The sequence below is a fragment of the Polyodon spathula genome, chromosome 6, assembly GCF_017654505.1.
Source record: "Polyodon spathula isolate WHYD16114869_AA chromosome 6, ASM1765450v1, whole genome shotgun sequence".
In the NCBI taxonomy this organism is placed as follows: domain Eukaryota; kingdom Metazoa; phylum Chordata; class Actinopteri; order Acipenseriformes; family Polyodontidae; genus Polyodon; species Polyodon spathula.
Window position 1 is genome coordinate 2,796,889 of NC_054539.1, and position 12,834 is coordinate 2,809,722.

Here is a 12,834-nt window from a genome sequence, read left to right on the forward strand (position 1 = left end):
CAATATCCGTTTATAAAACTGCCATGAAACAACTAGCTTCATGACATTGTTTTTATAACTTTGCATTGCAATACAAATAGAATACAAATTAAACCTAGTTTCATGATATCTACAGTCTAGATATCATTTACATGACAAGTGGAATCTCTCTTCCAGTCACATTCATTGGGATTCACAATAAAATGACATAGACAAACAGATGTCTCAAAGACTCCATTGACAGCATTGCATCAGTAGACAGCTGCCGAGCCGAATGCCTGATTTAGTGGAAGTCAAACTCAAGGGGGAACTTGAGATTTAGGTAATAAAATCCCAGACATATTATACCAGCTAGGGAGTCTGCTGTCTCCCAGTATACTAGATGTGTCCTGAAGTTAGAGCTGTTATATGACAATTGTTTTGGTGTTTCGTTTTGAAGCACCTGAATTTGAATAAAGAAGTCCGTTATGAGCTACTGTGATGCTTGACTTCAATCAAATCAGTCATCCCATAGGGAACCATTGAGAAGACTGGTTATTCAAAGTATAGTTTGCTACGTGCACGTCATTCATGTACATTGTGTAATTGATTTGTAAATATGTCGAGCTGTGTTCATAGACAAATTAAATCAACGTAGTTGCTGTAAGTAGCAGTTAGATGATGATGATTATTATTTATTTATTTAATTTGTTTGTTTGTTTGTTTGTTTTCTTTTTTTTCTTAGCAGATGCCCTTATCCAGGATGACTTACAATTATCACAAGTTATCACAGTACAAAGTATCGCATTACTGGTTATCACATTACAGAATATCATACAGATAGGAGCAGATATGAAAGTACAATAAAATCAATTCAAATAGGAGCAAAATAAAGCATACAGTAACTTACAAGTAAGCTTGAATTCGACTACATGCAGTTAAACCTTATAGTAACTATTTGCTAATATAAGTAAAGTCCAGTATGAACACGTAGTAAGCATGATAAATGGATGAGAATGATTTCAAATAAGAGCAATTGCAGAAAATGTGAATACAGATGCCTAGAAGAGTAAAGTCAAATACAAGACACAGTAAGTAGTTACAGGTAGGCGCAGTAGTTGAATGCAGCAAGATATGGAGCAGTGCAGTACAAGCTGATGCAAGTACTGGTACAATTGGGTGCCATACAGTCCAGCATGGAGGAGAGTTGAGAGGTTTACAGATGCTGTCTGAACAGAAGCTGGTCAGGGACTGAGCAGTCCTGATATACATGGGTAGGTCGTTCCACCCTAATGCTAAATGAACATTATAAGCAGGTTCTTTCTTATAAAAACACAAAGCTAACATTATACTTTGTATATTCATCTCATGATATTGCAACATAGTAGACAAGGGAGCAAATCCAAAGCTTTTTACTGAAAAGTGTAAATTATTACATTTTTTCAAAAGGTAAAAAAAAAAAAACAGCCTTTCAGGTAACAATATGTTAATCCTTCGATTTACTTAACCTTTGTTAAATTAAACATATGCTATGTTTGTTTCTAGTTTTGAAACTTCAACAGGCTTATCTCTCCTTTTGAATTTTTGATATAAGGAATTATTAACTTTTTGGAATAAATAGCTTTAAAAAATCAGCCCAGAGGTTTTGGAAAAAGTAATGCACTGTGTGCTGAGAGCGGATCACAGTCAGACAAGTTAGCTGGAGAAGTGCAAGTGTACGAGCCCAAGGAATTAGTACACTTGGTCCTGGTTTGACAGGAGGAAGGATAATCACACTGGTTGCACTGGCAGTAGAAGATCCCCACACAGGGCCTGAGCATGAAAGGTTCTTCTGTCCTGCAGGCATTCATCAATAACAGTGCATATGACACCAGTGGAAGCGAACCCTGTCTTACTGGCACAGTGGTAGGAGCCAGGGATGTTTAAGCACAGGATCTGTTTACGGCAAAGACTCTTAGTTTCAGTGCATTCATCCACATCAGTGCAGGCAAGCCCATCCGCAACATTGCCAGTGGTATGAGCCAGGCGAGTTGGTGCATTTGGCAAGCGGGTGGCTGTGGTCGGTTTTGTTTAAACGTTCGTCGATTTCTGAGCACAAATATCTATCGCTTTGGAATCCACTTAGACAAGAGCATTCAACGGAAACACCTGTGTTAATGCAGTTGAAATTGACATCATAGTTTGTTATATTCGATATCAACGCAGTCTGTGCCATTGCTTTGAAATCTATCATTGCACCAACACTCGAATGATCCTATGGTGTTGAAACAAGAGCCATTTGTGCAGAGAAAGTTGTCATCTCAGGCCAAACATTCATCAAAGTCTATGCAAAACGCCTATGACTCCTGCCTTGCACTGGCACACATAATAACTGGCACTGCTTATGCAGGTGCTGTTTTCATGGCATGTTAGGTTTCCAAGACATTCGTTAATGTCATAGCATGCTGGACCATTGCCTTCATAACCCTAAAAGCATTTGCAGTGGTAAGACCCCAAAGTGTTGTGACAGGTGGAGCTGTTATGGCATTGCAAGCACTCATCCTGGTCATCGCAATGAGTCCCATTCCCTGTGAAGCCCAGTTTACAGCTGCAGTAGAAGGACCCACTCATTTTAATGCATTCTGCATGCTCGTGGCAGCATGTTTGATTCTGTCAGCCGACGATGTCCATGCATATTCCTTTGGCATTCAAGAAGCCGTGAATGCAAGAGCCTTCATAAGAGCCTGGTGTATTTTTTACACTCTGTGACAGATTGAAGGGAAGGCACACTCATCGACGTCTTGGCAAGAATGTCCATCCCCTTCAAAACCAACAATGCACTCACACTTGTAAGATCCCACTGAGTTTACACATTGTACGTTCTCACTGCAGTTGCTAACTGCGACGTCTGCACACTCGTCCACATTCCAAACTGTTGCCCGCCTTTCCTTGAGGACACGTGCAGCAGTACGTCCCAGCAGTGTTAGTGCAGGTGGCAGATGGGTGACATCCTCCATTTTGTGTTTGGCATTCATCAATGTCTAAAATTCATCACCAAAATGGAAAGTGTCAGGGCAACAATACCAGAGGGTTTTCAATAAATTGAACACTTCACTTGTCCCATTGATTAAAAAAGGAGCAATAAGCTAGGTATTAGCTTTTCATCTATAGTACAACTACAACACACCTACTACAAGTTTTACAAGTTTCATGAAAGAGTTGTGCATAACCTACCAGAGCAGTGTAACCCATCCCCACTGAACCCGCTCAGGCACTGACAGAGGTAGCTTCCGATGGAATTAAAACACTGTGCGAACGGACTGCACTTTTCAACTCCTGTGAGGCACTCGTCAATATCTGTGGTGTTTTTTTGTTGTAGTGGTAAAAAGAGACAAAATGCAAAAATGTTAAAATGCAATTCATTTTCTTTCTCCAAAACCTTTTTGCACTTATAACTTTAAAGACTGTTTCAAAGATCTTTTTTCAAAGGTCCGCTCTAGTGCACTGATAGTGTAAGGATTATTGCCCACATTATCAAACAGGTAACACAGTAATAACGATCCATGATATGGTACTCTTCCTGCAGTGATTTAGGGGACAGATCTCAAACCTCTCTGCACTATAGCAGCCATTTTGCAAAGAGCTTTGAAACTTATAATAACTTTAAAGTTATAAATGTAAAAAGTTGTCAGGATGTTAACAATATTACAGGTATGTTATTTAAACAGTTGTAGCAACACATGGGGACGTAAAATGTTATATTTTTCAGAACCCTGCTTCTTACTCTTTAAAGTGATGCAGTTTTACAGAATTGATGATACAGCATCTGCGTTATTTCCCTTTTTTATGGCTGTATTCAATCAAGCTTACCTTTGCACGATGACCCATTCTGGCTGAATCCTGACTTACAGACACAGCTAAATGATCCATGAGTGTTGATACATGTTGTCTGTTTGTCTGGACAGACGTTCTCTTTGCACTCATCTATGTCAGTACAGCTTAATCCATTCCCTTCAAATCCAACATCACAGATGCACTGGTATGTGAGTCCAGCTGGATGACACAACCCTTTGGGGTGGCACACTGGCTTGCAGCTCAAGCTTGGCAGCTCACAGCTACTGTCATATGCCACAGTGCCGTTTAAGCAAGAACAAACATATGAACCCACAGAATTGATGCATACTGTGCTATGGGGACAGGTGTCATTCCTAATTGAGCATTCATTTATATCTGTACACAGGTGCCCGTCTCCATTGAATCCTTTTAAACACTTGCACAGGTAGCTTCCTGGAAAGTTACTGCAGGTGGCGTCTGAGTGGCAAAAGCTGGTGAGGTTACATTCATTGATATCTGTGCATATGGATCCTTGTCCTGCAAACCCAGCATTGCAGGTGCAGGTAAATGAACCGAACGAATTGCGGCAAATAGCATTGGCATCACACGGTTTACCGAGGCATTCATCTACATCCATGCAGGTTATTCCATTTGCTTTGGAAAAGCCCCTTTTGCACAGACACTGATAGGAGCCTGGGCTGTTAACACACTGTTCATTAGACTGGCAAGGCCCAGAACCTGTTACACATTCATCAATGTCTTGGCAGATGGTACCATTGATGAGCTGAAATCCACCGGCACACCGGCATAAAAAGGATCCTAAAGTGTTTGTACAAGTGGCATTGTTAAGGCAGCCACCATTGTCAACTTTGCATTCATCTACATCCGTGCATTGGTAAACCCCATCACCAGAGAAACCTGTTTTGCAGGTGCACGTGTACGCACCAACCTGATTGTTGCAAGCAGCTTCAGAGTGGCATTGCCCGTAGTTTACCAGGCACTCATCAATGTCGTCACATCTGGTGCCAATCCCGCTGAACCCACTGTTGCATTTGCACGAAAAGGAGCCGGGGAGATTCAAACAAGTGGCATGCTGGCTGCAGAGGCTAAGAGCACACTCGTCAATGTCTTCACAGTTGCTGCCATTGAAGGCAAGCCCTTGATCACAGCCACACCGGTAGGAGCCATCAGTGTTAATGCACTTGGCTTCAGTGGGGCACATGCTTGCTACAGAGCACTCATTGATATCTATACAGGAGAATCCATTGCCCAGATACCCTGGACGACAGGAACAGTTATAGCTCCCCAGAAAGTTGTTGCAGTTAGCTTTAGGGTGGCAGCCATTGGCTCCAGTGCATTCATCAATGTCTACGCATGTCAAGCCATTTCCTCTAAAGCCAGGTTTGCAGGTGCAGCGGTAAGTGCCGGGAAGGTTGATGCAGCTTGAAAACGGGCTGCAAAAGTTGGTTTCACACTCGTTGATGTCAGTGCAGGTATTTCCATTGTTCTGGTATCCCTGGGCACACGTGCATGTGTAAGAGCCAGGCTGGTTTTTGCACCCTTGATACCCGAAGGCTGCCGAGCAGATTCCTGGGTTCTCAGTGCATTCATCTACGTCCAAGCACAGATAATTTCCATTGCCCTTAAACCCTTTATTGCAAGTGCAAATGTAGGAACCCAGGGTGTTGTCACATGTTGCATACCAGTGGCATATCCCTGTTTTGGAGCACTCATTCATGTCATTGCAAGTAAATCCATTCCCAGTGAAGCCAGGACTGCAGCTGCAGGTTCTGTCTCCGGCTGTGTTGGTACAGATGGCATTGCTGTGACACCCGCCATTGTCTAACAGGCATTCGTTGATGTCATCACATGTAAATCCGTTGCCAGTGTAGCCAGACGTACACAGACAGTTGTACCCTCCTAGGGTGTTCACACAGGTTGCCTTGCTGTGGCACTGGCTGGGAGTGATGACGCACTCATTGATGTCACTGCACTGGAGTCCATTCCCGCTGAATCCGCTTTTGCACACGCACATGGCGATCCCGTCAATCGTTTTCATGCACTCCGCATTACTGTGGCATATCAGGCTGACGTCAAGGCAGTCCTGTAAATCAGCTGCAAAATACAAAACACAGCAAGGTTTTAGCTCGAACGCCTCTCTTTCTTAATTAACAAAAAAAAACTTGACAATTGTATGATGAACTGCCTTTCCTACACAGAATGTGATATCTTCAACTAGAGAACAATGTGCATAGCTAATTATTGAAAAAGAGACAGATCTTGTCCAGCTATATTAAGAGCAGAGATAGAAGTGACTATATCCAAAAGGGACCTCATAGTCAATTACTGCACTCTAACACTATGTCACTCACCAAATGATTTACACAACAGCATGAAGAAAAAAGTCCACCGAAGAAATGCTCTGAAAGAGAATTTAAATATCAGAGAAAACAAAGACAGCAAATGCATTGCAATTGTTTGTTTGTGTTATGGCCTTATATATATATTATATATATATATATATATATTATATATATATATATATATGTGTGTGTGTGTGTGTGTGTGTGTGTGTGTGTGTGTGTGTGTGTGTGTGTGTATATATATATATATATATATATATATATATATATATATATATATATATATATATATAAACAACTTACAGGTACATTTTCATCTATAGTTCTATAAAGAGTTGGAACACCTCAATTTGAATGAATAATACTGTAGCGTCAGGTCCCCCAGGACTGCCGAGTGAGACTTTCTGGTGCTGCATTGAAATTCTGGGGGGCGAGATTTGTGTTGTTAATAGTTGTATGCTGTGTTCACTGTCAGTATGCATTGTACGTCTGTCTGTAGCTGCTGCAGCCTGGTTCCAATCAGATCCGCTCTTTCCCGTCTGCTGGCTACTATATAAGGTGCAGGCTGCATGCTGTTTCGGGTATGTGCTGAGAGCGTGGCAGCAAGTAGAGCTATATTCTCTAATCCATTTCATTACCTGCTTTTCAAACCAACGGCACTTTTAAGCACCAGCCCTAGACCACAGCCAGAGCAATACACAGCACCAAAGAAATCTGTGCAGTGTCACTGCCACAGTATTCTCTGCACGGATAACAGGATTGTCGACACCTGAACCATCACTCGTTGTTGAAGTCACACCAGCCAAAGCATTGGCAGCATAGTCAGTGACTGTTGAAAATGTCAGCCGGCAATTATATGAATAGTTATCCTTGAAAAAAACACACCCAAGAACCCTATTGGGTTACATCTCCTGTACCAAGACAACCCAAAGGGAGGATACTGTATTGTTTTACTAATCAACATATAAGTTGCACTGAAACAGTGGGATTTTCCAGTGAAACAAAGACTCTACATTGCACTGTACTTGGCCTAGAGGAAGAAGATCTGTTTCTATTCATCTAAAAACCGGTTACCAGCTGAACAAAAGAAGGGGACGCATTACATAAGAATTCTATTAATGTATCTTGGCATCAATATTTTTGAAGTTTTTGTAAAAAGATGTTTAAAACATGTTCATTAAACTAAAGCTCAACATTAGGGACACTTTTTATAAAGCAAAGGTTTGAAAATGTTCAGCAAGCAATAAAATAAGGTTAATGACACAAAACCCCAACGAATTAACTGTTCCACCCTGCAGCTATTGTATATCTAAGTGTTTTATTCTTCTAAGAAGATTTGCCTTGGAAATGGGTGCCTATGTGTTCCTCATAAAATGTTTCCTGTTTACCAAAAATAAAAAAAAGGCGGACCCTATTTTAGTTTAGATTTATAATACAGCTGATGTCTAATCTATAACTCCCTGCTAGTGCATGCGGTAGCAGTAGCTAAGCACTCACGTTACTATACAGACGTTTTGTGTCACTGATTTTGTCGTTTTTGGAAAAGGCACCTGCTTTAGTTTGTCAACAAAGTGGACTGGAACAAAAGATTTCTGATTATGTAAAGTGTACATAGCTATCGAAGAAAAAAACAATATCATGTAAAACAGTAATTTCTGTAAGTTAACACACTATAGAATTGTTATCTTACTAAATTTGTTAAATTAGATCTTTGGAGTCATTGGTCAGGTGTGGAGTAATGAAAAGAATATCTGCAAATATATTTTCATTATTCACGTATAATTAACTTTGGTATTACTAAGAAGCTTTTTGAAGCTTTTTTTAAGAAAAGAAAAGTTGCTTACCCCATTTTGATTATCTTCTAAGTTTGCTCTTGAAAGGTAAAGAGTATTCTACAAAGCCTACCAGTCTTCTAAAGTCTGGCACCATGTCTGAAAAAACTGAATTGCTAGTTCATCCTACTATTGAGTTTGGCTTCCTTGGGATACTGGACAATATCTCCTTTAAAAAATGTATGATATTATAACCCTTCCTCCGAGTAAGAGCAACACCCTCATTGTCTGCTTTCTGGTTTTCACTTGAAGTGATCAGATTATGAAAGGTGATCCAGTGGAAAGAATCCATGTGAGCCTGGCCTCAGGTCTCACAAAGACATTCATCACAAATAGATGGCACTGACTGTGTATCAATTCAATAAGAGTTCATTATATCAGGTGTGCTGTATACTGGTACCCTGAAGGACTGACACTCTACGGTTTCATGTGTCCTACTCAGCTAATCATTTAGTTGTCTGAATCAATGCAGTGCTTGTTACTAGTTAAATATATGCTTCAGTAAGTCTCAATGTCATATCTTTTCAATGACCAGATTTTTTTTTTCGTCCAAAATGAAAAATAATAATACATTAAAAAAGCCTCTGATGTCCCTTCAATGTTTCACTTGGCAAAGGCATGAGTGTGTGGTGTACAGGGTGAATCACACAGTCAGGGGACAGCAGGCTAGTTTCACCTCCTGGCTGTGCGAAAATTGCCTCATTGGTGCTCCCATGGGTTAAGAAGGCAAAACCAGCAAGGACTGCCTCTTCTCATTCTGCTACAGTGACCCCTAGTGGCCAGGCATGCTTGAGTGGGCCAGATATTGGGTGAAAATCAGTAGCAAAAAAAAAAAAACTGCTTTTGTAAAACCAGGATATTGTTTGGTAAAGACTTATAAAAAGGGCCCTGTCAAATTGTACAGAGTGGAAGTGTAGCCTGCAGAATCCTACAAGTCACTCGGGTGTAGGGGACAGCTCAGTTTATATTTAATGGAATGAAACAGACAAAAAATAGGCTGGTTTCATTCCACATGCACTACGATCCAGAGTGTATAGGCATGCTGCTGTCATTTACTGACTAATATTACCTGTTACCATTTAAAACCAATTAAGTAATAAAGACAGTTCATGTAGAGTGGGAAACACTCCCATACTGGAATGCAAGAAGCGGAATCTTGTCTAGCCGTGTATGTTTGGGAATTCCATGGGATTTTGTGGAATAGAATACTTCACTTTTAATCTGCATCATCAGTTTGCAAGACAACATGAATTGATCCATTGAGTAATTGAAGTGGATTCAATACAAGGTCAGCCTTAGAGCTTCAGGTTCCCCAAGGAAGAGTAGATTATAGTGCTCCACATGGTCAGAGATGGGAGTTTTTAGCAAAAGGTGTTTATGTGTTTTCACCATCTCATTCATCCATTACATAGCTTTTCATTCCAATTTTCTTTTTGGGGGGGAGGACGGGGGGGATTGTCACTGAATTTTATTTTTTTTAGTATTGTTTTTAATTCCGTACTATTGGGTGATTAATAGTTATGAATCATATAGTATATTCTAGTAACCTGTTGTGCTTGTGAACTGTACTACATTATTTCTATATGGGTAGTTGCGTTACATCAATTTTAATGATCTAATAAGTAACAATTCCACTATTATCCACAGGGGGCACCCTTGTCATCTGTTTTAGAGGAGTGCTTATCATGGTTTATAACCTTACCTTCTGTTAGCACTAGCATGAGCATCACTGGTCCCTGAATATTCTCAATGAATATATTTTTGATCTCTGTATATTCTTTTTTTTTAAATTTTATTTCAAAGGTGGATATTTCCTTTAACTCCAAAGTATGTTTGTGCAGATCTTCCACCATTTTTACTATGAACAATGTGTAGTGAAGCACACAGGCAAGGCACCAGGACCGTATAAACTTCTGCATAACCCCAATGAAACTGACTCTTCAGCACAAGAGCAGACAAGAGCTAATGAGACCTTAAACTGTTATTATCACCTCTTTGGGATTAATGTTTTACTGAAGAAAATCCACAGAACCTGCCACTGTAATGATAGCCTATAGCTTTTTATATTCTTCTTCTTAAAACATATAGGGCTGTATTTTCAAAACATTTACTCCAGTCTTTAATGAACTACTATTATTGAAATTCAATCTCAGTGTTACAAAACTGAACAAAAAAGGCAGCAGTTAATTGAAAGACTGCAGTAAAGGCTTTGAAAATAGAACTAGTTTTTTTTTTTTTTCATATATGCATCAACTGCACCACATGCTGCAGAAAACATGTGTGTTTAAAGTGAAGCAACTACCTATACCTGTCTGATCACATTATTTCCACATGCCACAAGCTATTTTTATTTCTAAGCACATTTTTAAATCCAAGCAGATGGAAACCAATGCATGACAGATTCCACCCTCAGGTTTTAAAGCTCAGTCCATGTACAGAAGCAGTGTCTCCACATCATACTGCAATGCGCACTGTCTTTCTGAAAGGAAAATCAAACATTTAGAACAACAAGCTTGCTTTGATGCTACCCATATTACTTAGTATACAGCGGTGTACTGATATACAAACGTTGAAAAAAACTTCTAGTTGAAATGTTTGTCATGGCATTTCAATTTCTTTTAATATTGTTTTAATTCAGCAGTCTGTTACACCTATTTTGATGATCTGATCAGTGGCAGATCCTAATATTACCTCCTTGAATTTATAAACCTAGTTTTCTAAGGACCTAATTTTCCTGTATTGTTATCGCTGATACAGTAGGGGGTCAAGCAATCACCCCTTAAGGAAAAACCCTGAGAGGATTACTACAGATTGAAAGGCCGGTGGTAGTAAGATTCGTCACTGCAGATTGATGCAGTGGGTCAAACCCTTCATTGTCCCTTTACTGCAGGAGACTGAAACTAACTACCATGGCTGTGGTGTTTGAAAATGGCAGCGATCCTGTAGCATTAACATCATAATGAGTGGGGGGGGGGGGGGGGGATTATTCAGAGTAGTCCCATTGAAATCAGTCAGGCTTTGTGCTTTCTTCTTTTGGTTGTGAGTAAAGGTTGCTGTAGAGCACTTGATCTCAATTTCTCTGTAGTATGCAATGGTAAGTCAGCTGCTGGAGGATTCATCCATCTCGGCAGCAGCCCAGATTCCAGCACTGGGAATTATTTACATATTAAGATTTTAAGATTTGGAACCTGCCAATACTGTTCAATTGCTTCCCGTTACAAGGAATTTCCAAGGATTACCCTGTTTGACTTTATTACGCAAATTATTTCAGCAAATAATGTTTCAAATTCTGGCATCAGCACTATTAGTATATAATTACCTGTGAAATTAGCTCACTGTTGTTATCTTGAATGCACAGACTGCGTTAGTTTTGGTACACCTTTCAAAAAAAAGCAAATAAACAATGAAAATGATTTAAAACCCTTTATCACAGAGGGAGAGGCTCTACCAGACAAATCAATCAGTCAATCTTTATTTTATATAGCGCCTTTCATAGTGGACCACCGTCACAAAGCGCTTTACAAGATGCAGTAACAACAAGAAAATCCACAATACTTTAAATACAGAGAAATGCATAAAACATGATATACAGTGAAAAGTACATAATATATGATAGTAGCATATACATGAAATAGTTCTCTAAATACAGTGGAAATAAAGGACAAGGGAATTACTTCCTTAAAATGTGGGGCCCATTCATAAAAGAATTACAAAAATAGATACTGTATATGATAGATATTACTGTCGGCTTACTACAGTGACTATGAAAAATGTTGAATGTTAAAATTATATATTTGTATGTTATTTAAAAATGTTTTTTAAAAAAGGGATATTCTATCCAGCACAGAGAGTATGGAGCAGAGGGCTGCTCTGAATTGTTGTACAGGGAGTAGAGGGCTGCTCTGTATTGTAGTACAGGGACCAGAGGGCTGCTCTGAATTGTAGTACAGGGACCAGAGGGCTGCTCTGTATTGTAGCACAGAGAGTGTGAAGCACAGGGCTGCTCTATATTGTTGTACACAGAACATGGAGCAGAGGGCTGCTCTTCATTGTTGTACAGGGAGCGTGGCGCAGAGGGCTGCTCTGCATTGTTGTACAGGGAGCGTGGCACAGAGGGCTGCTCTGTATTGTTGTACAGGGAGCGTGGCACAGAGAGCTGCTCTGTATTGTTGTACAGGGAGCGTGGCACAGAGGGCTGCTCTGTATTGTACAGGGAGCATGGCGCAGAGGACTGCTCTGCATTGTTGTACAGGGAGCGTGGCGCAGAGGACTGCTTTGCATTGTTGTACAGGGAGCGTGGCGCAGAGGACTGCTCTGCATTGTTGTACACTGAGCATGGCACAGAGGGCTGCTCTGTATTGTTGTACAGGGAGCATGGCGCAGAGGGCTGCTCTGTATTGTTGTACAGGGAGCGTGGCGCAGAGGGCTGCTCTGTATTGTTGTACAGGGAGCGTGGCGCAGAGGGCTGCTCTGCATTGTTGTACACGGAGCGTGGCGCAGAGGGCTGCTCTGCATTGTTGTACACGGAGCATGGAGCAGAGGGCTGCTCTGTATTGTTGTACAGAGAGCATGGAGCAGACGACTGCTCTGCATTGTTGTACAGGGAGCGTGGCACAGAGGGCTGCTCTGTATTGTTGCACAGGGAGCGTGGCACAGAGGGCTGCTCTGTATTGTTGTACAGAGAGCATGGAGCAGAGGGATGCTCTGTACTGTTGTAACTTTGGAATCCACTGTTTACCTGCTTTTAAAGACACAGCTTTCCTACTGTGGTGAGAGGATTAATGTGCATAAATAACAAAGACCTGGCAAAGCGCAGCATTGCCTGAGAATATCAGGATCTGACAGGGCTCGCTCGGTGTGATATACAT

General features: G+C 40.7%; 1 protein-coding gene across 1 annotated transcript; it reads right to left on the bottom strand.

Annotated features, from left to right (window-relative positions):
* Positions 1-2,714: 2,714 nt before the first annotated feature.
* On the bottom strand, positions 2,715-8,103 carry LOC121316694 (fibrillin-1-like). The gene is made up of 5 exons (XM_041251759.1): positions 7,979-8,103; positions 6,144-6,193; positions 3,808-5,886; positions 3,172-3,294; positions 2,715-2,978 (listed from the first exon to the last, which is right to left on the bottom strand). The coding sequence occupies exons 1-5, from the start codon at positions 7,981-7,983 to the stop codon at positions 2,833-2,835; spliced, it is 2,403 nt and encodes an 800-aa protein (XP_041107693.1). The 5' UTR covers positions 7,984-8,103; the 3' UTR covers positions 2,715-2,832.
* Positions 8,104-12,834: the final 4,731 nt, after the last annotated feature.

Excerpts from the sequence above, each read along its gene's own strand:
- LOC121316694 (XM_041251759.1), bottom strand. Across the intron at positions 5,887-6,143 it reads GCTGTTGTGTAAATCATTTG|CTGATTTACAGGACTGCCTT; the intron begins GTGAGTGACATA and ends TGTATTTTGCAG. Across the intron at positions 2,979-3,171 it reads GGATGGGTTACACTGCTCTG|ACATTGATGAATGCCAAACA; the intron begins GTAGGTTATGCA and ends GATGAATTTTAG.